A 25702-nucleotide genomic window follows, 5' to 3' on the forward strand; every position below is an offset into this window, starting at 1 on the left:
CCAGAGGATCTTCCCAACCCAGGGATTGAACCCTGGTCTCCTGCATTGCAGGAGAACTCTTTACCATTTGAGCTACAGGGAAGACCTATGTCTTCTATGTCTTGGCTATTGTAAACAGTGCTTCTGTGAACACAGGGATGCATGTGTCTTTTCAAATGATATTTTTCTCCAGATATATGCCCAGAAGTGGCATTGCTGGATTGTATGGCAACTCTATAGTTTTTTAAGGAGCCTCCATACTGTTCTCTAGCTCTGAGCTCTTTGTAAGCCTGCAAGTCTCTGTGTACCTTATAATAGCCCATCTGTTTTCCCACCAAAGCCTCTCATTGTCCTGGTCTTTCCCTCCCTTATCTTCCCAAGCCTCTCCTCCACAACCACACTCCCCCCTCACGACTATCCCCTCCCCTCAATTTAATCCTCCTCCTCCCCACTCATTCAGCCGGTGGAACTAAGTGATAACGGACCCGCGACTGAGGGTGTGGACTGTGATGCTCACTGTCATGTCACCACGCCTGGCCTGCAGTAGGTGGTCAGTACTATCCGGGTACCTTTGACCAGCAGGGCTCAGCCCCACAGGTCCCTGAGCACCAAGGTCAGCCCTGCAGTCGGACAGATCAGGCCTGCACACAGTGCACTGGGAATCCTGGACAGCTGAAACTGACAAAGGCAAAGAGAGTTTTCATAGGATATTGTAGACAGGTGGAATTTGGACGAAACTTTAAAAAAGCAGTGTTTCAACAGGCTCAGGGCCAAACAGGGCCAGGTGGGAAGGGGCCAGCATCCCATCTGGGCTGTAATGTGGACCCGGCTCCTGTTCCCATGGGAACCACGGAGTTAGGAGGGCTGTGGACCATCATGGTCAGAGACCACTTATCTGGATCTGCACTTTGGTTGAAAATCCAGGCTGCTCCTGTGTCAAAGTTAAAATTCTCCCGGGGCGGAAAGTTTCATTCTGAATGGTAGAATTGCAAACAGCAAAGTGTCTGCTCATCTATAATTTTAGAGTTCAAAGTTTCTTTTTGAGTAAAACAGTCACAACACAAGAAAAGGGTTGTTAGGATGCTTTACAGTGGCAGCTGCGTTTCCTTGAGAAGTGCGGTTCCCTGTGAACTTGAGGACAGCGAAATCCAGCAGCTGGTTTTCTCTGTGTCTGTTACCCTGCCTGATCCTGTGATGTCATCTCTGTCTTGGAGGCAGGATAAGGACTTCTGTGCTGACTGTTCTATTGGCTCTGGCTGGAGGAGGGAAGGATGCTGTTATTGGGCTCTGGCCCAGACCAGGGGGCTCTGGGGATGCAGGCCAAACCTTGGAGGCAAAACAGATTCAGGAAGTAATGGAACATGGGGAGAGAAACAGCAGGAGGGGCCTGGGGTGGTTTCAGGTCTCTGACTTGGGCCTGGAAGGTGGTGGCCAGCCCTCAGGAGGGAGGAGTTTGGGTTTGGCTGGGCTGAGTTTGAGGTACAGCCTTGTGGGTGTATGGGGTCAGGGTGCAGGCTAGACTATCAGTTGGACATGCAGGTTTGGGGGTCTGCAGCACAGACAGGTGGGAAGTGAAGTCACCAGGAAGGCAGTCAGTGGAAGGAAGTGACCTCACAGAGGATGTGTGAAGTATAAATTATCGGGTGGGGGTGGGGGAGGAGAAAAGCCAGGGCTGGTGACCTAGATCCCCAGGAAGGAGAGTTTTTGTAAGGCAGGAATGCTGATTATGAACTCCTGCACGTAAGGACTGGAAGTGCCCTGTTCAGGTCAGTTCAGTCGCTCAGTTGTGTCTGACTCTTTGTGACTCCATGAACTGCAGCACGCCAGGCCTCCCTGTCCATCTCCAACTCCCGGAGTTTACCCAAACTCATGTCCATTGAGTCGGTGATGCCATCCAACCATCTCATTCTCTGTTGTCCCCTTCTCCTCCTGCCTTCAATCTTTCCCAACATCAGGGTCTTTTCAAATGAGTCAGCTCTTCACATCAGGTGGCCAAAATATTGGAGCTTCAGCTTCAACATCAGTCCCTCCAATGAACACCCAGGACTGATTTCCTTTAGGATGGACTGATTGGATCTCCTTGCAGTCCAAGGGACTCTCAAGAGCCTTCTCCAACACCACAGTTCAAAAGCATCAATTCTTCGGCGCTCAGCTTTCTTTATAGTCCAACTCTCATATCCATAGATGACTACTGGAAAAACCTTGACTAGACAGACCTTTGTTGACAAAATAATGTCTCTGCTTTTTAATGTGCTGTCTAGGTTGGTCATAACTTTGCTTCTAAGGAATAAGCGTCTTTTAATTTCATGGCTGCAATCACCATTTGCAGTGCCCTGTAGATTTAGTGAAAGAGCCCCGGAGACCGGGTTTCAGTGGTTTAGGGAATGAATGGAAGGTTAATAAATCTGGACAGCAGTCCTTAGACATTATGGAGTGAAGCTGGGGTGGAGGGCATGGGGGAGGGCTGGGGTGGCAGAAGCTGGAGAAGGCCTGAGGGTCAAGGAGAGTTAATTTATCAGGACTGGACAGACTTATGCACATGAAAATGCTCCTGGAAAGGACTGGTAGAGAACGCAGGCCGAAGTAAGGATTCCCAGGAAGGGGTAGGGTCTGGGCTGTGGGGGAGCAGAAGTGGGGGGGACGGGGAAGCGGGAACCCAGTCTCGGGGATGGGAGGCTACGCCCAGGTTAGTTGAGGGGAGCGGAGGGGTGCCAGAGTGAGTGGAGGGTCCCATTGCTGGGTGACCTACCTCTCACTGGGTCTCCCTGGGGCCCGCTATCCTCTCTCTCAGCTCCGCCCTCATCCCAGCCGCACCCCCGCTGCTCCCAAAGCCGCAGGTTTCTTCGCTCCAACCCGGAAAACCCCGCCCTCCCCACGTGCTCCTCCCTGGCTCCTCCCCTCAGCCCTCAGCCACTCTCTTCCCGAGTCCCGCCTCCAGCTCCCTTCCCAGCTCCTCCCCCCGCGCGGCACTTCGGGAGTCCCACCTCCTTTCTTCATGCACCTGGTCCCGCCCACGGCCCCGCCCTCTCCTCGCCTGTGCATGTCCATTGGCTGGATTTTTATCACGCCCCGCCCCCTAGACTTTCACTCCTGTGACTGGGACAGAGAGCTGTCTGTCAGCGCCGTCGCGGTTGGGCCGCTCCAGAGGTAAATCTGTGGACTGCAACCGGAAAGGCAGATCCGGTGGGCTCTGGGGAGGAGGGCTAGGACCTCAGTGAGCGGAGTGGTGGACTTGAGGCTGGGAGTAAGGGAAGGTCACCGGCCTGGGGCCGCAGAGGGAGCAGCCTGATCGGCGAAGCGATGGGGATGATGACCTTCGTCCCGGGAGCAGTTAGTGCCGCGGTGGACCTGGGCCCTGACCTTCCTGGCATCCGGTGCTTCTGCCTTGGGATGGAGTGGGGAGTGATAGGGGGACAGCTGCGAGGGAGGGTCTCCCCGCTAGGTCGGTTGGAGCACAGAATTACTCCTCTCCTACTTTTCACGTCGTTGAGGTCAGAGGGTTCTAGGCCGGTGCTTGCCGGAAGGTCCCCAGGGTGGAGGCCAGCTGTCAGGAGGGAGAGCGAGAAAGAGCTGTGTAGATGCGGGAAGAACCTGCGGAGCATCTTCAGGAAGAGACGAGGCAGGGGGTTGTGCTGGAGTGTGTACTGGGTTGGACACAACCTGCTCGCTTTGTCCCAGGAGGGTGGAGCTGACAGCTAAATTCAGGGCAGAGGAGAGAGGAGGAGAAAGTGCCCCCCTGCAGATCAGTCACCGGGGCTCCCTGGAGGGAGGGAGGCCAGCATGGGGGCAGGAGCGGGACAGGTCACCTTCTGGCCAGCAGGGACTCTGTGCAGCCGGTGGCTGGCCCAGGCTCAAGCTGACCCCTCCCAGAGGGCTGCTGGCTCTGGGATGTAAACAAAGCTTGATGCAGATGAGGTGGTTGGAGTCTTCCCAGAAAGGGCGTACTGAGGGACAGGGGGACCGTGCTTCCTTGGAGGAGGTGGGGAGTCCAGGGTGTCTCCTGAGGATGGGAACCTTCAGAAAGGCTCTGAAAAGAGTTGTCTGAGCCATCCTTGGATGCCAGCCAGTTTACTGTGGCCCATTCTGCAGGAAAAACAGCTCCTGGCTCCCTCCCCAGCACTGAGGGGTTTGTTTTTTCCAAGCTGGGCTGTTCCCCTTGTTGCAAGGCAGATGTATAGATCTGAGTTCAAGGTCTCAGATCTTGTTGCTTTGAGCTCATGTGTCTCCTCTGGCCTACAGAAAGCTGAGTTAAATGCCCTATGTTACCTCATTTAATCCCTACCCCCAGCTCGTTACATACAGGACTGGAGGCACCTTCCCTGTTTTACGAGGGCTGGAAATGGCTTAGTAACTTGCCCACAGTCACACCAGCCAATGTCAGAACTTGAACTCAGATCTATGCATCTTTGTGTCCCCTGTCCAGAGAGGCAAACTCTGTGGAGATCAGCGCACTCCAGTCCCGACCGTCCTGCTCTGCCCCTCAGCTCCACCAGTTTCTCATCCCCAGCCCTCCTGACATTTGGGGCGGGGTCCTCTTTGTTGTGGGGGCTGTCCTGTGCATTGTAGGGTATTTTGTAGGACCGCTGGTTTCTAACCAGTAGGTGGCAGCAGTGGCTAGAACCACAACCTCCCTGGCTGTGCCAAGCAGACATCATTGCCAGCTGTCCCCTGGCAGACAAAACCACCCCCAGTTGAGAACCACTGGGCTTAGCAACTTTAAAGAAACATTTAGGTGTGTCCCCTTGACAGAGAACATGATATACTAAACCTGCAGGAGACCCAGGCCAGCTCTGGGTGGTTTTATGCACGGCTTGCCAGGAAAAAATTCTGTTGCACGTATCAAGGTGCACCCAGGAGCGTCCTGTGAGAAAACCATTTCAGGGACTGAAAGTTCAGAAATGTGCCTTTGGGGAGAAGTAAGGGCATGTCTAAGGCCTTCAGTTCCTCCCCAAAGTTAATTGAAAAGGTTTCAGGCCTGATTCAGGTGATGGCGTCCAGGCAGGATGAACTCGGGAACGTTGTACCACTGCCATCACTTCATCCTGCCTTTTGGGGGGCCTTTTTAGCAGAAGGTGGGGCATCCTTAGAGCTGTCTTTTCTTTTTAAATTGCATTCACTTATTCAATCATTCAGCCACTTTTTCTGATTTTTTTTTTTTTTTTAGCTGTGCTGGGTCTTCATCGCTGGGTGGGCTTATCTGTAGTTTCCGTGAGCAGGGGCTGTTCTCTAGTTCTGGTGCTCGGGTTTCTCATATCAGTGGCTTCTCCTGTTGTGGAGCACCGGCTCTAGAGCATGCCGGCTTCAGTAGTTGCAGCACGTATGCTCAGTAGTTGGGGCCCCCTGGCTCTAGAGCTTGGGCTCAGTGGTTGAGGTGCACAGGCTTAGTTGCTCCGCGGCACGTGGGGTCTTCCAAGATCAGGGATTGAACTCATGTCTCCTGCATTGGCAGGCCGACTCCTCACCACCGAGCCACGAGAGAAGCCTCCTAGAGCTGTCCTGAGATGCGTCTTCTCACCGGTGCCCTGTGGACCCCCAGACTGGTGGGTGGGGCCAGGGGGCGTGGCCTCAGAGGCTGTCCGGCTGGAGGCTGCCACACCCCATTCTCCCTCCTCCTGGAAGGAAATCCAGTGTTGCGGGCTGCCCCGCTTCTGGGCCTTTCCTGGCATCTCCCCCAGGCACCGCCCTGAGCTCCCCCCATGCCATGGGCTGCACGTCTCCTTGCATTTCTCCCCTCTGGTCCTCCCTGCAAGCGCCTCGCCCGGCCTCGGTCCTTTCCTGTGGGTGTTCAGGCCCCCTGGAGGCCAGGCTGCTGTCTCCCGACAGCAGTGGAGGAGCCTGTTTCTGGTGGGCCAGAGGAGGGGGCTGGGTGGGCTGAAAGTGAGGGGTTGGGTAGAGGCAGAGGAGGGCCGGCCTTGCTCTGTAGCCGCCTCAGGCGCCCTCCCCACACCAGACCTCGCCTGGACCATCTTGGATTCACCCTGCGCCTTTGTGCACTGTGCTGGCTTCCTGGCTGAGCCACCTCTGGGTGCTGGAAAACCCAGCCGCATTGTGTCCTTTGGGACACGTTCTCGCTGTCTCCTGTGTTCTGCTCACCCCCTCCCTGCCGATCTCCACACTGTTTGCTGGATGGGACGCTCCTGCAGGCCCTGTCTGAGGCTTCTGTCTGCCCGCCCCCCGACGGGGCCTGGCCCAGGAGACACCGTCATCTGTGGAAGGACTTAGATGCCTGTGCCGGTGTCAGGAAAGCCAATGTCCTGGAGGCGGCGGGCCCGTGACCTGGTGGGACAGCCCCTGGCTGCACTGGGTCCTCAGCCGTGGAACACTTGGGGACGTCTGAGGAGAGGCGTTTACAGGCCGGCAGCGTTTCAGCCCCAGACGTCCCCCTTAAAGAGGCTGGTAGCCCCTGGGAGAGCGATTCCTCAGTCCTGAGAAGGAAGGCCGCTCTCCCAGGATGTGGGGAATCTGAGGTGCAGCATTTAGAGGCATCACCGTGAAAGGGGCTGGAGGTGGTGTCGGCTGGATCCTCTGCCTGCTTCCTGGGGACCCAGGTGCTGTGGGCCGTGGGGTGCAGAGGTGGGCAGGGACCGGTCACGAGTGGTAAACTGAGGGCATTGATCCACGGGGCTGCTGAGTGCCTGGGGCCTAGGAGTGTGGCCCGTGGGGGCCAAATGTGGGGGGCCTGGTTTTCTCAGGACGGGGGCCAGGCCGGCCTCCTGGGGTTTGCTCCCAGGATCTCATGAGGTGGTGGGGAACAGGCTGTCCACCTGAGGGGCGGGCGAGGAACAGCAGGCCTTGGACCAGTGTGTCTGCATATCCGCATGCACCAGGCTGGCTCGGGTGCCGGCCACCAGGTGGCCACGGAGCAGAGTCTCCTTTATGATTTTCAGATTCTACGGGTGTGAGAGTCAGGCATGAACCTGGGGGAGGGTGGGAGGTGGAGGTGGGGTCCAAGCAGAGTGAGCAAGGAGGGGTCTGTGTCCCTCAGGGCAGTAGTCAGTTCTCTGAAAGTCAGGAGCGCTGGGTAGTCTTGGAACCCGAGGCTGAGTAGCTGGTGAGGTGTGCAGAGGTGGACAGGAGGGCCCTCCGAGCCAGATGGGGGGCCCAAGGGAACTGCTCACGGGGACTGGCATCTGACGTTCCAAGTGGACCACACGCATCTGCCAGGTTGGCCTTGGGAGCCTACTGGGGTGGGCACGGCTATCAGCCGGCCCGGAGGGTCCAGCTCTGACATGAGCTGTGTTAACATCTCAAAGACCCCCCAGGTGTTCAGAAGGCAGTCATCTCTCCCAGCGTTTAGGTGAGTCATGAGCCTTCTAGTGTCACAAACTTTAAAGTTTTCTAGAGGATGTGAAAAGTCGTGATGACCTTTGGTATGAAGACCCTGAGAACAAACTGGAATTCCTAGGGTGTATTTTTATACACTTGCATTTTCAGGATTTCAGCAGGATAACAAGATAGGGATGCAGGGAAGGTTGAGGGATCAGTTTTCAGTGATTTGATAAATTAGCAGAGATCTTGAGAGAAATCTTGAATTTCTCTGCTTGGGGAGGGTATGAATCTGAAAATATTTTTGACTAAAGCTGTTGCAATTTACCAGTAATGTAAGCAAAGTGGGGGTAGCAACAAGCAGAAGCAAAACCACAGGCAGATCAGGTCACCGTGCGGGGTCCCAAAATAACCCACAGCCCCCTTCCCAGTCAGAACAGTGCAGATGGCTCATCTCCTCAGCACGTCCTACTGATCGGATGGTTTCTTGGGTTCTTAGAAGAGTTGACAAAGAGGACAGGTCTGCCTTGGCAAGGCCGCTTGGGCTGTGCCCCCTGAAGGGGATCAGGCACCAGCAGGTGCCGCCCCCTGTATTTCAGAGACAAGAAAGCCTCTCGCAGACTGGAATCCAAGCCGGGGGCTGGAAGCTTTCCTTCTCAGCTCTTAAGCTGCTGAGAAAGCTGAGAAGTGGAAGCATTTAGATCAAAATGCCTGGGCTGCATAAGCCCCCGTTTGGAGCAGCCTTTGCGAGTGTGCTGGAGCCCCTCCTAGGAGCCCTGTGCTGGAGGCGTCCTCTTCAGGGCAGATGCCCCCCCTGCCCCACAACGGTGGGATTAAAAAGACGGAAAAATAACAAGAATGTTGGAGAGCATGTGGAGAAATGGGAACCCTCATGCTTTGCTGCTGGGAATATAAAACGGAAAACAGTTTGGTAATTCCTCAAAAAATAAATATTAGATTATACGATCCCACAATTCCATTCCTAGGTATATCCATCCCCCTCCTAATTTGAAAATAGGGACTCGAACAAGTACATGTACACATATGTTCACAGCACCCTCAAGATAGAAAATAGCTCAAATGTCCATCAACAGCTGAATGGATAAGCCAAACACAGTATCTTCACACACTGGAATATTACTCACCCAAGAAGAATGGAGTCCTAATCATGCTACAATATGGAGGAACGCTTAAAATGTCATACTGAGTGGAGAAAGCCAAACCCCAAAGACCACGTGTTGGATGATTTCATTTACACGAGGTGTCCAGAACAGGCAAATCCACAGGGACAGTGTGTTAGTGGTTGCCAGGGCCTGGGGAGCCCGGAATGGGGTGTGACCACTAATGGGTGTGGAGTTTCTTTTCGGGTCATGGAAATGTTCTGGGTCTAGATGGAGGTGGTGGTCTCACCACATTGTGCATGTACCAAATGCCACTGAATTGCTCACTTTGAAATGGGTCATTTTGTGGTGTTATGTGAATCTCACTTCAGTAAGAAAAAAGGCCCCACGTGTACCCCGCTTCCTCTTGAGGTCTGTGATCCATGCTCCACCTGGATTGTGGACAGCCTGCCCCCTCCACGTGACCTGTGGGGAGCCTGTGGGCTGTTGCTTTGGGCCGGGGGGGGGTGTCCCTCTCCCCAGCAGTTTGACCATGGTGGGGCCCAGATGAAGTCTAAAGACAGGAGTTAGGAAGTTGTGGCAGTCTGCCTCCTGTGTGGTTGGTTCATCTCGGATGTGCTTTTCTGTCTGAATCCGTGGATCGGATGGTGCTGGACCCCTTTCTGTGATGAGGTCTGGGACCCGAATGCAGCCCCTGGGCCAGCTGCTTTTGGGTGCCAGCCTCTCTCAGTATCCCTCCCAGAGATGAGGCCTGGGCTGGGTTCTCACAGCTTTGGCCAGCGTGCGCCAAGATCCCATCCATCTGAGGTTGGGCTGTGATCATTCCCACTTTACAAACGAGAAACCTGGGGCGCAGAGAGTTTTGGTCACTTGCCTGAGGCTGCCCAGCCGCCAGGAGAAGCCAGGATCGCAAAGGAAGAGTGTGTCCCATGGCACTTCTGCTCTGTAGGTGATATGTGCAAGGTGTTGATTTTATTTAAATATGTGTAATCATCCACCCTTACAGGTTATGTTTTCAACTCAGGTTTTTTAAAAAAATGAATATTTAGATTAAAATCCTGATTTTTCTACCTGTTAGTTACATTAGCTTAGAAAGTATTTTGGAACAAAGAAATCCAGACAGTTGATTGGCAGTTATGAGCAGTCTTTGAGAAGTCAGAGGAATCTGACTGAGTTTTCGCATTTTATTTGTGTAAACTAATTTGTCCCTTGGAGAAGGAAGTGGCATCCCACTCCAGTATTCTTGCCTGGAGAATCCCCATGGACAGAGGAGCCTGGTGAGCTACAGTCCATGGGGTCACAAAGAGTCAGACATGACTGAGCAACTAAAATAATAATAATAATAATAATTTCTACCACATTGAAACACTACATAGGTTTGCATTTTTGCTGCATTTTGCAAGTAGATCAGTGTTGCTTACCTTGACCATATAATTACTGACATTTATTTTCTATGATTGACATATTTTGGGGCTTCCTTGGTGCCCCAGTGGTTAAGATGCCACACTTTCAATGCAGAGGGCATGGGTTCAATCCCTGGTGAGGGAACTAAGATCCCACATGTCATGCAGCAATAAAATAAGATAAAACAGCAAAATAGTTAAAATATATATGTGGTTTAGTCGCTAAGTCATGTCTGACTGTTGCAACCCCATGGACTGTAGCCCACCAGGCTCCTTCTGTCCGTAGGATTCGCCAGGCAAGGATACTGGAGTGGGTTGCCATTTCCTTTTCCAGGGGACCTTCCTGATTCAGGGATCGAACCCGGGTCTGCACTGCAGGTGGACTCTTTACCGACTGAGCCACCTATACATATTTGATTTCTCTCTCTAACTGGGTGTGAATTTCTCTCCTGCAGAGTCCCGCCAGCCACAGGGACAGATGGGGAACAGCAAGAGTCACCCAGAACAGGAGTTCTCCTCGCGGTTTCTCCCCGGGGAGCAGGCTGAGGTCAACAGGCTGTTCGATGCTCTGTCGTCGGAGAATCTTGGCTCCAGTACCTCGCACAGATCCTTCTCTCTGCAGGCACTGAAGGCAAGGGTAACAGTCGGGAGTTCATGTTTAGTTTGGAGCAGGGGTCAGGCTGCTGCTGACCCTCAGTTCCTGTAAGGCAGGTGTGGGAACACGGAGAGATGTGTTTTCTGTGAAGGAACAGATCGTACCTACTTTCAGCCTTGTGGGTTCTGTGGCCAGTGTGGCAGCTGCTCCGCTCTGCCTTCACACTGTTCGGGGACTTTTCCCACCTGAGTTTGACCAGAGGGGCTGATTGCTTCCCGTCTCTTGTACTGCCATACCCTGATTTCTCCCCGCAAGGGGTGATGGGCTGCCCAACCTGTCCTTGTGGGTCTGATAACTGCCAAGTTTCAAGTCCACCTTGGCCTTCAGGATTTGTAAGTGTTTGATGTCCTAGGAATTTTGTTGTTTCCCCAACAAAATAACGAAGTTTCAGGGTCAGGGTGCTCCTGACAAGGAGTGAGGACTGCCCGCTTCCCCATCTTTTGGTTCCGTTCCTTGGGGCTCTTAACCGCGTGCATTTGGGTGCTCAGAGTGTGGACATCACAGACATCTTTGGCCCCTCTGGTGACTTTACAATCTTGTGTTAGTTTTAGGTGAACAACAAAGTGAGTCAGTTATACAAATACATGCACCCACTCCTTTTTAGATCCTTTTCCCATAGAAGTCATTACAGAGGATTGAGTAGAGCTCCCTGTGCTATGCAGTGGCTCCTTGTTAGTTACCTGTTTTATATACGTGTATGTGTTAGTCGTGTCCAACTCATTGCGACCCCATGGACTGTAGCCCACCAGGCTCCTCTGTCCATGGAATTCTCCAGGCAAGAATAGTGGAGTGGGTAGCCATTCCCTTCTCCAGGGGATCTTCCAACCCAGGGATCGAACACAGGTCTCCTGCATTGCAGATGGATTCTTTACTGTCTGAGCCGCCAGGGAAGGCTGATTTTATATATAGTAGGGGGTATATGTCAATCCCAATCTCCCAGTTTATCCCTCTTCCACTTTCCAATGCATATTGAGCACAAAGAAGTTGGATAGATAATTAATATATCTGGAAATCCCTGATACAGAGGAGACCAGTGTAGCACTACACAGACCGTGTGTTCCATAAGGAGATAAGTTCAGACATGCACATGGCAGCTGCTCAAACTAGAATGGAGAAGACATTAGTAGAGTGAAAAGCAGCCAATGGCCAGAGGCAGGAAGGACTTGGCCAGTCTGGGGAGACTGGGAAGTCTGGAGGGCAGTATGAGAACCGATGACAGAAGAGTTTGATGGCCAAGATGAGCCAGGGGCCGGGACACGTCAGGTGTGTGGGTCCTGGGGTGGTATGATGCCCTTAGTGGGGAGAGATGGTGCAATGGGGACCTGGGAAGGTTCTTTGCTGGTAGCAGCAGTTGGTCTTGGTTCCTTACCTGTTTTCCCGTCATCCTACCGCGTCTGACTTGCACCCTGTCTGGGCTTTTCACCTGCTTGTCCCCTCAGGGCCATGTGGGGGACGCTCTTCCCCCAGAGATGGTCACCAGACTGTTCGAGGGCATGCAGAGGGTGGACGGCAGCAGGAAGGCGAAGGGGCCCAGTGAGCACATCTCCCAGAAGCAGTTCACAGTGTCCATGTCCCACCTGTTGAAAGGAACTGCCGAGGAGAAGAGTCTCGTGATCCTGAACATGATTTCTGCCTCAGGAGGTCCTGTGAAAGCAAGAGATGTCTACAAGGTGAGAGGCCAGCAGGTGCTTCGCAGCCACCCCAGGCAGTGTTGATGTGCCTTGCTGGGGGGCTCAGGATGATGCAGCAGCTGATGGAGGCCTTGTGCAAAAGTCCCCGCTGGGGGGACCCTGGACCACATAACCGGTTGAGGTCAGAACTCCTGGACAAAGAGGCATCAGCCAACTAGACCAGCCGAGGGCATCGTTGGAAAACTGAATAACTACCCAAATCACATGGTTCTTCCCACCCTGGGGTCCACCACGTTGGCCTTAGTGAGACAAGACGCCCTTCTCCATGTTGATCTGATGTGGGTCAGAGGTACAACGGCGGTGCGATTAATGGTGAAATTGTGATCTTCCCAGTTTACAGAGGACCTGGTTGGCTCTGTGGTGCACGTGCTGAACTACAGACAGGAGCTGCGAGGCTGGAGTCAGAAGCCACCCCCAGGCTCCCCGTCCAGGGTGCCGCTGCTGGCCGCCCAGCTGTGCTCCGAGATGAAGCTTCAAGGCAAGTGCCCTGCCCTAGTCCCTAGACCTTGGCGTCGGAGAGTGGTTCCACGCCATCTTGTATTAAAGTTTGAAATCAGCAAAGTGTGTGTCTTTCAAATTTGGAGGACCGTTGAGATTATCTCTTCCTTGGCACACAGTTGTTCGTAGTATTTCCTCATAATCTTTATTTCCGCCAGGTCCGTAGTGATGCCCCACCTTCATTTCTGATGCTAGTCATTTGAGCCTTCTCTTTTTTTCTGGGTCAGTCTAGCTAAAGGTTTGTTCACTTCTTGTTATTTTCAAAGAGCCAGCTTTTGATTTTGTGGACTTTCTCTGTTGTCTAACCTCTATTTCATTTATCTTCAAGTCTTTTATTTCCTTTCTTCTGCTTCCTTTAGATTTAGTTTGGTCCCCCCCCCCTTTTTTTTTAAATGGAAGTACTGTGGATTGTGTTGTGTTGATTTCTACTGTACAGCACAGTGACTCATTTAGACTTAAATATATTCTTTTCCATTATAATTTGTAATAGGATATTGAATATAGTTCCTTGCACTCTACAATGGGACATTATTGCTTATCCCATTCCACATATAATAGTCTGCATCTGCTAACCCCAACCTCAGGCTTCCAGATGGCTCAGTAATTAAGAACCCACCTGCTAATGCAGGAGACACGAGATGCGGTAGGGAAGATCCCCTGGAATTGAAAATGGCAACCCGCTCCAGTACTCTTGCCTGGGAAATCCCATGGACAGAGGAGCCTGGTGGGTTATAGTCCATGGAGTTGCAAAGAGTCGAACATGATAGAGTGCGCATGCATGCATGCACAACCCCAACCTCCCAATCTGTCCTTCCCCCGTACTCCTCCCCATCGGCAACCACACATCTGTTGCTGTGCGTGTGAATCTGTTTTTGTTTCACAGATGTGTTGGTTTGTGTCGTATTTCAGATTGCACATATAAGTAATATCATACTTTCTCTTTCTGACTTCCTTCACTTAGTATGATCATCTCTGGGTCCATCCATGTTACTGCAAATGGCATTACTTTGTTCTTTTTTATGGCTGAGTAATATTCTATTGTACATATGTACCATATCTTATTTATCCATTCCTCTGTCAATGGACATTTAGGTTGGTTCCATGTCTTGGCTGTTGTGCTGCTATGAACCTTGGGGTTCATGGATCTTTTTGAATTATAGTTTTGTCTGGGTGTGATCATGTGGTAGCTCTGTTTTTAGTTTTCTGAGGAACCTCCATATTGTTCTCTGTAGTGGCTGTAAACCAGTTTACATTCTCACCAGCAGGGTAGGCGGGTTCCCTTTCCTCCACACCCTCTCCAGCATTTATGTTTTGTAGGTTTTCTTGATGACGGCCGGCAGATGTATTCTTTTTTTAACTACTTAATTTTGGCCACACTGGGTCTCTGTTGCAGTGCGCAGGCTTTCTCTGACTGTGAGTGGGGCTGCTCTCTAGTTGTGGCGCGTGGGCGTCTCACTGTGTTGGTTTCTCCTTGCAGAGTGTGGGCTGTAGGCACACGGGCTTCAGTAGTTGTGGCCTGCGAGCTCAGTAGTTGTGTCATGCGGGCCCTAGAGCACTGGCCTCAGTGCTGTGGTGTGTAGGCTTAGTTGCTCTGGGTCATGTAGGATCTTCCCAGACTAGGAATCATGCCCATGTCTCCTGCATTGGCAGGTGGATGCTTAACCACCCGACCACCAAGGAAGTCTTGTAGATGTACTCTTGATGTATTTGTGGGAAGAGGTGAGTTCCATGTCCTGTTATCTGGCAGCTTGATTCTGATGTCTAGTTTGGTTTTCTTTGTCTAGTTTCTCAAGGTAGAAGGTTAGGCTGTTGATTTGAGGTCTCTCTTCTTTTTCATATAGGCATTTATGGCTATACATTTCCCTCTGAGCACTGCTTTAGCTGAATCGCATTTGGTATGTTGTGTTTCTGTTTTCATTCAGCTCAGTGTTTTCTGACTCCCCTCATGATTTCTTCTTTGGCCTATTGGTTGTGCAGAGGTATACTCTTTAATTGCTATGTATTTGTGAATTTCCCAAATTGCCTTCTGAGTTGTAATTTTATTAGGCTGTGATTGAAGAACATACATTACATGACTTCAGTTCTTCTCAGTTTATCCAGGCATGCTTTATGGCCTAACATATGGTCTGCTCTGAGGAATATTCCGGACCTGCTTGAGAAGAATGTGTTCTGCTATTGTTGGCAGGGAAACAGTATTTATTTCAATCTACTTGGAATTTAAAAATACCTTGAGGTGAATCTTGTAGACTTGTCAACGTATAAAACAAAGTTGACTTATTTTATAAAAACGTTACTGATTTATTATAAAGCTGGATTTCTAAACACAGGTCGTTGGAACTTGGAAAGAATAATAACATAATATACTGTTAATATATAAGACCATAATATATGTGTGAAGTCCCAATAGTTTGTCTTCTGGTGCCATTGCCACGTCACCTCTGTTCCTGGTAGGTAAGAGACAGAAATCAGAACCATAGGTGTTGGTCGGAAACAATGAAGCATAATTTGTAGTTAATGAAACCTGTTCTCCCCAGATAAATCGAGGGTTGCCCAGGAAATTACCAACCACTACCCTGATGTAGGGCTTCCCAGGTAGCTCAGTCAGTAAAGAACCCATCTGCCAATGAAGGTGACCAGGGTTCGATCCCTGGGTCGGGAAGATCCCCTGGAGAAGGAAATGACCACCCACTCCAGTACTCTTGCCTGGAAAATTCCATGGACTGAGGAGCCTGGTGGGCTACAGTCCATGGGGTTGCAAAGAGTTGGGCACGACTGAGCGACACAGTCAAAGTTGGTGTAGCCAGCCCTCTTAGGAAGGGATGCTGGGGAGTTTCAGGGCCCCAGGTGGGGGGTATAAGTGTCTTCTTGGCCTCTGAAATACAGCTGGGACTGCAGAGAAAAGATAAGAGCATTGATGTTGAGTTGTTTAGATGAGCACATCCAACAGGGGTAGGATGTGGACTGCAAAGCAACCACATGTGAAATTTTAAATATTCTAGTAACCACATGAAAATAGCAAAAAGAAACAAGTGAGATTAATTTTAAGAAAATTTCCAAAATATACTTTAACCTCGGCGATGTTAAAAAAAAAAAAGTTATTTTACACTCTTTTCCACACCAAGTCTTTGAAACGGGGTGTGCATTTTACACTCACCGCGCATCTCGATGCAGATGAACTGCACGTGTGGCTCCCCTGTTGGAAAGAGCAGGTTCAGGAAAGCAGACAGAGATGATGTCATTGCCCCCCCACCCCCACCCCCCAGCACTGTTTTCTCCTCCCCTAGGTGGCGGGAAGCTTCTGGGGCCTCAGTGGCTGGACTGTGACTGTGACGAGGCTGTGCTGGAGGACTGGGTGTTCCGGGCCCACCAAGTGGCCACGTTTCTGAGCCTGATCATCCACCAGGGCTTCCTCCTCCTGTGCTCGACCCTCGAGCTGGCCGCCCTGGTCCCCGAGCGCCAGGTGGACCCGCAGCGGGAGTTTGCCAGCCTCCTGGACATCCTGTCCGTCATCTACATCAACTCACACCTGCCCCAGGAGCGGCGGCTCCGCTGGCGCCTGCTCTTCGCGACTGAGCTCCACGGGAACAGCTTCGCCCAGCTCTGCGGGCGCATCACACACAGGGGGCCCTGCCTGGTGCTGCTTGAGGACTGCGACGGCCACGTGTTTGGGGGCTTTGCCTCCTGCTCCTGGGAAGTCAAGCCTCAGTTTCAAGGTGAGACTTGGCCGCCCGAGCCCCACGTGGTAGCGCAGCGCCCCTGGCAAGTTCCGGTCCCTCAGCCGCCACATGGAGACCTCTGAGCCCGCCAGAGCATGTGCGCTGTTTGTTCCATCTCCTCCCCCAAGCATTTTTTTCTAGACGTGTTTGGGAGGATGGGGAAGCATGGTGTTTATGGAGGTTTAACTTCACGGATTTCTGTACAGACTCTGGCTGCCGGGTCAGGTAAGCCGGACAGGTGTCCTCACCCCTGGATTTCAGGTGAGGAGACAGCGGCTCAGCATCATTAAATGGTGCAGTGATGTCCAGCAGGGCTGTGTTAGAGCATCAGTGCCCAGGGTTTTTTTTTTTTTACTGGGGAGCCAGCCATACCAGCACCCTCTGCCAACAGCCACCCATGCCCCAAACGTGGAGGAGGACTGCAGGAGCCCAGCTCTGGCTCCTCTGTCTGCACACGGTTTAGGACAGAGAGCTGCTTGCCCACCTTGTCACAGCATCATGGGGAGGGGGCCCTGGGGATGATGAGCTGGGTCTCTGTGTGATTGGAGGCTCTGCTCAAGGACGTGGAAGAACAGCCCCGAGTCATTATTATCTAGCTGAAACGTGTACTTCTTCCAGCTCCTCTTGTATTAACCCAAAGGTCAGCTCCGCTGCGTCTCCAGCTTACATTTATGAGAGCAGCATTCATTCCTCTGCTTGAAGAACCGTGGGAAAATGCAGTTACCAGCTTTTCAGAGGGGAGCTCTTTCTGTCGTGAAGTGTGAGGCCAGGATTCCAGCAGGGGGCAGCCCAGCCTCACAGATGCCTTTCACATCCTGGGCATTTCTCATCTATTGGTCCCCCAAACAGTCACCTCGAGTATTTGTGCCTTGGAGAGACGTGACACCCACAGGGTCACTTCATTTCCGCTTCTGCCGGCCGAGGGGCAGCCAAAGGCCCACAGCACTGGGTGGAGTCTGGCTCTGTCCTGGGCGGGGTGCTTTACCCTCTCTGAGCCTGGGGTTCCCAGAATCATGGGGATGGTAGCCTGTAAACCGTGGGGTGATGGGGGGTGGTGTGGTGGCGAGAGTCGGGCAAGGAACACCCCCCCACCCCCACCCCCCGCCGTGGGACTGACGCCTTTGCAGGTCATGTGACTCCTCGGCGCTTGCCCTGCGCCCTAGAGTGGAGGGTCGTCCTCCCCAGGTGGCCCGTCCCTCTGGGCACGGATCCCAGGATGGACTAGCGTGAGGTCCATGCTCTGTGGCCCGGACACCTCACTCAGCACCCAGGAGCCAGGAAACACTGGCCGACAGGCAGCCTTGGGACCGGCAGGTGAAGTGACGGTCCCAGGGCTGGGTGGGACCAGGACGTTACTGGAGGCGAGACCCGTCCTTCTGGGGCACGTGGACTCAAGCCTGAGTCTCTAGCCTGGAGGGCAGCCCTGTGTCTCCCGGTCCCTGTGGCCTCCCCAGGCTCACCTCCCTTCCTCCCCGACTCCAGCGCCCACAAACCTGGCTCTACGGCCGAGGGGTCCCGCTGCTCCCTCATGCCCTCCTCGTCCCCTCGGGGGTCCCTCCTCCGCGGAGGGGCCCTCACCCGGCCGTCTCCATCTTCCCGGCTTCAGAGGAGCCGAGTCCCTGCGGAGGCCCCCGGGTCCATCTGGAGGGGAGGCCTGGGCATCGCGGGTCCTGACTCTGCCCGTCCAGGCCCGCCTGCCGCCCAGGGCCGTCCTCCGCAAGGCCTCCTGGGGCTCAGAGCCCACTTCATGTCACCCTCCATACTCGGGCCGCCCGCCTGCTTCCTGGGGCTTCCTCCCCCAGTGCCTGAGCTGGGTCCAGTGTCAGGTGCCCTCACACTGTCCCCGCGGAGGGGCGGCGAAGATCCCACGGCTCTGGGGCACGGCCCTGGTTCCCACCTGGCTGGGAGGTCCCCGGGCGGGGTGTGTGTGCCCTCCGTCACCACCCCGCAGTGAGTGCATGAGGGTGGGGAAGGAGTCTGAGGTGGAGGGCTCCTCATTTCTGGAGCTCTGATTGCACCTCCGCTGAGTGGAGCGTGCCCACGCCTGTGCCCAGGTGAAGGTGCAGGGTCACCTCTCCCAGGGTGCGCCCCCCCTTCCCAGCCAGCTGCATCTGCAGGCGTCCTCCGTCCCCTGGGTGACGTGCCTGAGGCCCTGCGGGCACCCAGCCGGGGCCTGCAGTGACCGCCTGCCCTTTGCTCCCACGCAGAGACGAGGCTGCCCTTTCTGACTCTGGGTGGCAGGGTGGCAGGGTGGCGTCCCCAGCAGGCAGACGCCACGTTCCTTTCTGGCGGTCACCCTCGCCTCCCAGCCACAGCTCATCCTACGGGCCCCGGGCAGCCGTGGGTCTGGGATCTGCCCACTGGTCTGAGGGCTCCACTCCCACACGTGGGAGCCCCCCCGCCCCTGCCCCGCACGCCGAGGACCCCAAGAAGCTCCTCCAGCTCAGCCTCTGAGTGGGCCTGTTTGCGTTTCCTGCTCCTCCGCACGCCCGGCTGCGGTGGGTGATCCGCCTTCTTTGCGCTCTGCTCACTTTCAGGGGATGACAGATGCTTCCTGTTCTCCGTCTCCCCCCGCATGGCCGTGTACACCTGCACGGGCTACAACGACCACTACATGTACCTGAATCAAGGGCGGAAGACCATCCCCAATGGCCTGGTAAGGACCAGGGTTGGGGGTGGCTGGGCACGGGCCCCGTGGTGCCGTCCATCCCTCGGTGACAGCCCCGGCCCCAACGTGCCCCGGGGCACTCGCCCCCTCGTCGGGCAGCATGTGGTGTCCGGTCCATCCTGCCCGGATCTCGGAGTGGTGACGCCGGGAGTGACAGCCACGACCGAACTTCTCCCTCGGAAAAAACGGGGCCTCTGTTGGGGCATTTTTGGGCTTTGTGTGCGAATGACGGGTTCCACCAGGCTCCTGGTCATCAGGTGGTCGGTCCGTGGCCTTTGTGACTGGAGACACTGCCCTGGCACTCGTGCCGGGGGCAGGGCTGGGCTCCCTGGACCTGTCAGGCTGGACTCAGCCACAGGAAGAAGCGGGCAGGGGTGAAGGCCACAGGTAACGGTGGGGGACGTGGGGACAGGACTGGGTGAGGAGCTGGGATGGGCGCCCGCACAGATGCTTAGCTTGGGTGCGAGAGGTGTCTCCTAGCAGCACCAGCCTCCTTCTCTTCCCTGCCGCTTAACGAAAAGCATCTCTCAGGTAACTCCCAGTCCCGAGTCTGCAGCACTGAGGGGCGGGGAAGGTGGGTCAACCTCATTGGTGTGGAGCAGGCCCCGAGCTCCTCCCTGGTTCTCTCTGGGGCTCCCTTGGGCCTCCTGATGGCCTGAGATGCCTTCTGAAAGGGCAGTTTGGTGTCGACAGGGGCGAGGGTCTCGGCCTCAGTGGGTCAGTAGTCGGCCGGAGGGGAGAGGCGGCCCTGAGCTGGGCTGGTGTCCGCGCTGGTCTCTTGCTCAGTGTTAACTCCGGGCCTCGGGGTGGAGGCGGCACCCGGAGAAGGGGACCAGAGAGGTTGAACAGCAGTTCTGTTCCTGCCAGCCACTCTCCTAGAGCCGGAAAGCTTCCTCCTTTGCCCCCTGCCGTCACCGCCCCGAGTGAGGGACACGTCTGCTCCAGCACAGGGGCCTGGGGCCTGGGGTCCCGGACACAGGTTTCCCAGCCTCGAGCGCTGGGAGGACCTCTCCCCTCGTTTTACAGACTGCAGTCTCTGGGTCTGATTGTCTGGATTCTTCTGTCCTCTGTTGTCACTTGCATTTCCTTTTAAGATATTTTATTTGTTTGGCTGCGCTGGGTCTTTACTTGCGGCAGGTGAACTGAGCTATGGCATGTGGGATTTAGCCCCCTGACCAGGGATGGGGCCCGCCCCCCACCCCGCACTGGGAGTGTGGAGTCTTAGCCTCTGGACCACCAGGGAGGTCCTGACTTGTGTTTCCTGCCAGTGCAGCCCCTTGAGAAAGAGCCACTGGGTGGGACTCAGAACACCTGGATGAGTGTTCTAGGCACCTGCAGTGGGATCCTTCAGTTGTACCAATCTGTATTATTTCACAGTTTGAAAAAAAAATGAAGAAAGTTGCATTCACTTCCTGCATGCCCTTGTGGCCTGAGGGCTGGGGTGGGCTTTGGGGTGTGATGTGCCTCCCTCCGCAGGGCATGGGAGGACAGCACGGTTACTTTGGGCTGTGGATCGATGTCGATTTCGGGAAAGGACACAGCAAGGCCAAGCCCACGTGCACCACGTACGGCAGCCCTCAGCTGTCGGCCCAGGAGGACTTCCAGTTCCAGAAGTTGGAGGTGTGGGCGGTGGGAGACGCCCCAAAGGCAGAGCCGGTGAGCGTGGGAGTGCTTCTCCCCTCTCAGCTTGATCTGTTGCACACGTTTCACACCTCCACCTGGAGATGGTTTTCCCCAGACTTGTTTCCAGCAGCCGTCGCTGGCCAGAGGAATGCCCGTGGGTGCACAGCCAGGCAGGGAGTCCTGTCTGGGATCTGTGGGGGGTGTCCTAAAAGAACCACCCCAGGGAGGTGGGGTCCCAGATGGATGGGGGCTCCTTTGCAAGCTGAGGAGGGTCTGGGGTCCCTTCCGGATCCAGGGTTCAACGATGAGTTGTTGGCCTCCTTGCACCGCATCACCCCCCAGCGATGGCCTCCCAGAGTGGGGGGGGACACAGTGGGGGTGGGGCTAGAGCCCCTGCCCCCCACATTTCCCTTGTGGCATCAGTAGGGCCCCAAGTCCACTCTGAGAAACGTACCAGCGGTGGGACACCACTGGCTGGTTTTGGTCACTGAACACACCCCTCCTTCCTTCTTCCCAAGGCCAGGAACAGGAGCATTCTGGACGTCGACCCTGAGGCCCGGGCCCTGCTGAAAGTCAGTGGGCGGGGCTGCCACAGCGAAGGGTTCCGGGAGGTCCCCGATGAGCAGTGAGGATGGGCTGGTGCGCTGGCGCGGCCACCCTGGAGCCGGAGCGCAGCCTGCCCACCCTCCCACATCCCGCGGAGGCCTGACTTTGGTCCAGAGCGTGCGGTTCATGTCCTGGCGGTGCCCAGTCCGCACAGAGTACAGTTCCTCTGTTGCCATATGTCCATCGGTGGGGGTGTCTCCCCCCAGAATCCCGAGCATACAGCTAGCAACCTGATCCTTAGACTTGGCTTGTTCCCTAGGGATGAAATCCAAAGAGGATGCTGAGATGTTGAGACTGGCCAGAACTGGCATCTTTGGGGACTGGAGTTCTTGTAGTGGTGGTGGGGGGGGCGTGTTTCCACTCACTGGGGGTCACTGGGCCTCTGCTCAGGCCCCCCAGTTAAGAGCCTTGAGGCGCCGTTTCTTCTGGTCAAGGGAATCCCCGTGCTTTGGGGAGTAGCTTCCTCTGATATGGAATTTCTGTATTTCTAAAAAAAAAAAGCGTTAGCAGTATACTAACAGCGTATAGCTGGAGATTTTGAAGGTGACAGTGACCTGGGTCTTCAGTGAGGTTGGATGTCAGCCTTTGTCAGCTGTTCTAAGTGGGTCTGTGCTCTAGAGCACATGGGAAACCAGGAGGTGAGCCGAGAAGCAGAGTGGCGGTCCTGTTTCTGATGTAGACGTGGGGACACTCAGGGCTGAGAGTCCTGCTGATCCAGGCCTGTTGCAGGAGCTGGGGGCGAGTGCCTTGACAGGACCGGCCTGGGCTCCTGGCCTCCCAGCATCACCTCTTGCTGCCCCCCAGGGGATGGTGTTTATCTTGGCCTGTGGACTTGCCATCAACAGTGACCCTGCCATGCTAGCGGAGATGTGAGTGGGCTGGGCCCTGTCCAGTCTAGCCCCGTCCCTTGGGGGTGGCCCAGAGAACCTCCTGACACGCTGAGCATCGAGCTCAGGGGTGTTGCAGGCCCGGCCCTAAGACTTCTGCCCCTGTCCTCCCTGCTCCACGCTGTCCTGCTGCAGATCTGACAATAAATGCTGCCTTATTCTTGAGTCGGCCCCGATTTTAAGCCATAGTGACCGAGCTGTGTGCACTTGCGGGCTCTGCGTTTTCTACAGGAGGCTCATGAGACCTGCTGCTGAGCCCTGAGCAGAAGGCCTTGCACATGGGCCTTCACAAGGAAATGCACACTCGCAACGGTGACACGCACACTCCGTCCTGACTGACTTTCCTTATAAAAGGGCCAGTTTTAACAGCTTCTCAGGTGCTTCTGTGGCTGCCTAACTGATGGGAGGCAGACACAGGATGTTGCGATCCTCAGATATCCGTACCATGATCTGAAGAATTAGGCCCCGAGTCTTCAGTCTGTTACAGACTTTTTATAAAAATGCAGTGGAATAATACCTTGCTAATAAAAGGTCCCTTCAATACCATTTACTGTCTGTGGCTGTCAGAGAGGCTGGAGGTGTTTCTGCGGCCTGTTTTCTGCTTCGTGTCTCTTCTCACAAGAGTGCAGGTCATGCCCAGGGGCCTGATGGTTTCCCAGGACAGCTCAGGTACAGGTTGGAAGCAGGTGCCCAGCCCAGGTGCTTGGTAACCCGGGGGATGTGTGCCCTCGTGGAGGGCACGTGGGCGTGGGGCAGCCGTGGGACCCCCATGAGCTGAGGGCCTGAGCACATTGACTGGTGACCGGAGGAACCACACTTCTCCTGGGCCTGGGAAACCTGCAGTGCTAGTTTTAACACATGAGGAATTTGCTCTTTGATAAAAAGGGGGATTAAAAGTTCGGGTCGTAAGGGAGGCGGTCTCCCTCCCTTATCAGGACACGGATCAGGGTCCGTGAAGGTGCTGGAAGGAAGGGCTGAAAAGTGCTGTGTGTTAACTTTTTAACACACGGCTTTTAAACAGCATAACTTTTAAAACAACTTTTCAAAGCATGGCTGCTGTTATCTTTTTTCCCACCATAGTTATTTTTTGGAAATTTTTTTCTTTCTGTTGAAGGAAGTTTACTTTAAATTCTCGACTGCTTTACAATTTTCAAAAGTCTCTCATACGTGATTTTGTAACCCCATAATTTTCCCCCACCCCCCTCTATCACCCCTCTCCACTGGTAACCCCTAGTTTTTTCTCTGTATTTGTGAGTCTGCTGCTTTTTTGTTTGATTCAGTAGTTTATTTCTTAGATTTCATGTATAAGTGATACCAGACCGTGTTTATCTTTCTCTGACTTCAACTCAGCACAATGCCCTGTAAGTCCATCCATGTTGCTGCAAATGGCAGAACTTTATGGTTTTTTTTTATGGCTGAGTAGTATTCCATTACGCGCGCGCACACACACACACACACACACATATCACATCACATCTTCTTTATCCATTCATCTGTTGATGGACCCACTAAAAAGATTAGCTTATGCATACATGGAAAAAAAGGTCAAAATACAAAAGGGTGTAACTTGAAAGCTAAGTCTAACTCCTGTGCCCCTCCAGCCTTTTCTTCCCTAGAGGTGAAGTGTTACACACCCTGGTCTGTCCCTCACCTTTTTTTGGGTAGAAATGGTTCTGTATCTACCCCTTTGTTCTCCCCAACTGTGTGACGTCCTGTGAGATGGATGCCCCATTCTTTCTGGCGTTCAACTATCCCTGGCTGGGGAACGGTCTGTCTGTAACTATTCGCCGCTGGAGTGAACATCGTTTATGCTCATCTGTCTCTGGTTCCATCTGGAGGCTGCACCTTTAGAAGCCAAGTTACTGGATCAAAAGGTACATGCTTTTTTATTTAGATATTAAGAAACCAACACACCTCTTTCAAGCTCAGTTTATACTTTTGAGACCCGGAGTGCCCATTGGCCATGTTGTCACCAACAACTGTATTAAAATTTAGTTTTTGTGTACCTGCTACTCAAAAACCATTTTTTTCTGCTGTGCTTTCTAGTCCTTCTCCTAAATCTTTGCTCCATTCAAAATGTATTTCCTTTTTTAAAATTTTTTATTCTCTTTAACATTTTTTAAATTTTATATTGAACTATAGTTGATTTAGAGTGTTACATTAGTTTTAGACATACAGCGAAGTGATTCAGTTTTATGATAGAAAGACATAAGAGCTATTTCTGTTACTACCTTGTTTTTTTTTCCCCTTCAAATGCTTGATTCTGTCTGATCTTTGGTAGCACTTTGACTACTTCTAAAATGTTTGATAGGGGACTTTCCTGGACGTCCAGTGGTTAAGACTCCGTGGTTCCCCTGCAGGAACATAGGTTTGATCCCTGGTCGGGGAAGTAAGATCCCACATGCCAGGAGGCGCAGCCAGAATACTACATCTTGATAGTATTTTCAGGAGGGCACTAAATACTGATGCACGTAGGCAGAACTGACACTGGCTGACGCTGCTTCTTCCTCGAAGAACAGGAACATCCAAGTTTGCTACATAAATTTGTTGTCATTGCTGGCTCTGTGAGTGGGCTCTCCCCCACCTCCACAAACCAATGACTGCATTCTGGGAGGCTCTCAACATAGTTTTGTACCCAGTTAGCTTGCTGAGTTCTTTTATCCAGTGGTTCTCGACCTTGAGCCCACATCAGAATCACCTAGAGTCCCCCCTGCCTTTTTTTTTTTTTTAACAGAATAGTCCAAATTTTATTTTTTTAAAAAAGACATGTTTATGTAGATAGTAAAATGTCTGGAAGGTATATAAATGTATACCCAGATCTTAATGTGTTACTTCTTCATGATGGAATGAAGTGACGGCTTTCTTCTCTATGTGTGTGCTTAGTCGCTCAGTTGTGTCCAACTCTTTTGTGACCAATTGGACTGTAGCCTGCGAGGCTCCTTTGTCCGTGGAGTTCTCCCATGCAAGAATACTGGAATGGGTTGCCATTTCCTTCTCCAGGGGATCTTCCCAACCCAGGGATGGAACCGGAGTTTCCTGTGTCTCCTGCACTGCAGGCGGATTCTCCACCCGCCGAGCCATCGGGGGTTTATCTTCTCTATAATAGTTGACATCTCCAGAAACCATACTGCCTTTCCTCCTGCCCCCACACCCCAATCCTGATGCCTGGAGAACAGGTCGGGTATATACAGTTCTTTGTTTCTTTGTACCACTTGATATAATTCTAGGCATACAATTAGACACGATAAATTTTATCATTTTATCAGTTTCTAAGTCACTAAGAGTTAAGGTACTGTAATGAAGTGACTTGGCCAGGATCACACAACTAATTAAGGGTTGTGTGTGTGTGTGTATGTGTGTATGTTGTGTGTTAGTCGCTCAGTTGTGTCCAACTCTGCGACTCCATGGACTCCTCTGTCCATAGGGTTAATCAGAATGAAATCTAGGGTTCATACTCCTAGTCTTTCTTTTGAAAAAACTTTCATTTATATTTGAATACTTTTTTAATAAAAAGGGAGAAGGCAATGGCACCCCACTCCAGTACTCTTGCCTCGAAAATCCCATGGATGGAGGAGCCTGGTGGGCTGCA

At 53.2% G+C, this 25702-nt stretch overlaps 1 protein-coding gene across 16 annotated transcripts in view; it reads left to right on the forward strand.

Moving 5' to 3' along the window:
- The first annotated feature begins 3061 nt into the window (after positions 1 to 3061).
- The window catches only part of MEAK7 (MTOR associated protein, eak-7 homolog), a 28569-nt gene continuing 5928 nt past the window's right edge, over positions 3062 to 25702 (forward strand). For 7 of the 16 annotated variants that reach the window (XR_006263309.1, XR_006263312.1, XR_006263311.1 and 4 more), the window contains exons 1-7: positions 6939 to 7276; positions 10225 to 10406; positions 11864 to 12094; positions 12449 to 12593; positions 15898 to 16326; positions 18867 to 18985; positions 20474 to 20653. Coding sequence is in view for 8 of the 16 variants with exons in the window: in XM_043435707.1 (XP_043291642.1) it covers positions 10248 to 10406; positions 11864 to 12094; positions 12449 to 12593; positions 15898 to 16326; positions 18867 to 18985; positions 20474 to 20653; positions 21139 to 21249 (1374 nt within the window). In the remaining 8 variants the exon portion in view is untranslated. Of the gene's footprint in view, positions 3127 to 6935; positions 7277 to 9005; positions 9312 to 10224; positions 10407 to 11863; positions 12095 to 12448; positions 12594 to 15897; positions 16327 to 18866; positions 18986 to 20473; positions 20654 to 21138; positions 22660 to 25113; positions 25675 to 25702 lie in introns of those variants that run through there. The other 9 variants (XM_043435712.1, XM_043435713.1, XM_043435707.1 and 6 more) reach the window with 8 other exon arrangements.

This window comes from Cervus canadensis, chromosome 18 (assembly GCF_019320065.1).
Source record: "Cervus canadensis isolate Bull #8, Minnesota chromosome 18, ASM1932006v1, whole genome shotgun sequence".
NCBI classification, from domain to species: Eukaryota; Metazoa; Chordata; class Mammalia; order Artiodactyla; family Cervidae; genus Cervus; species Cervus canadensis.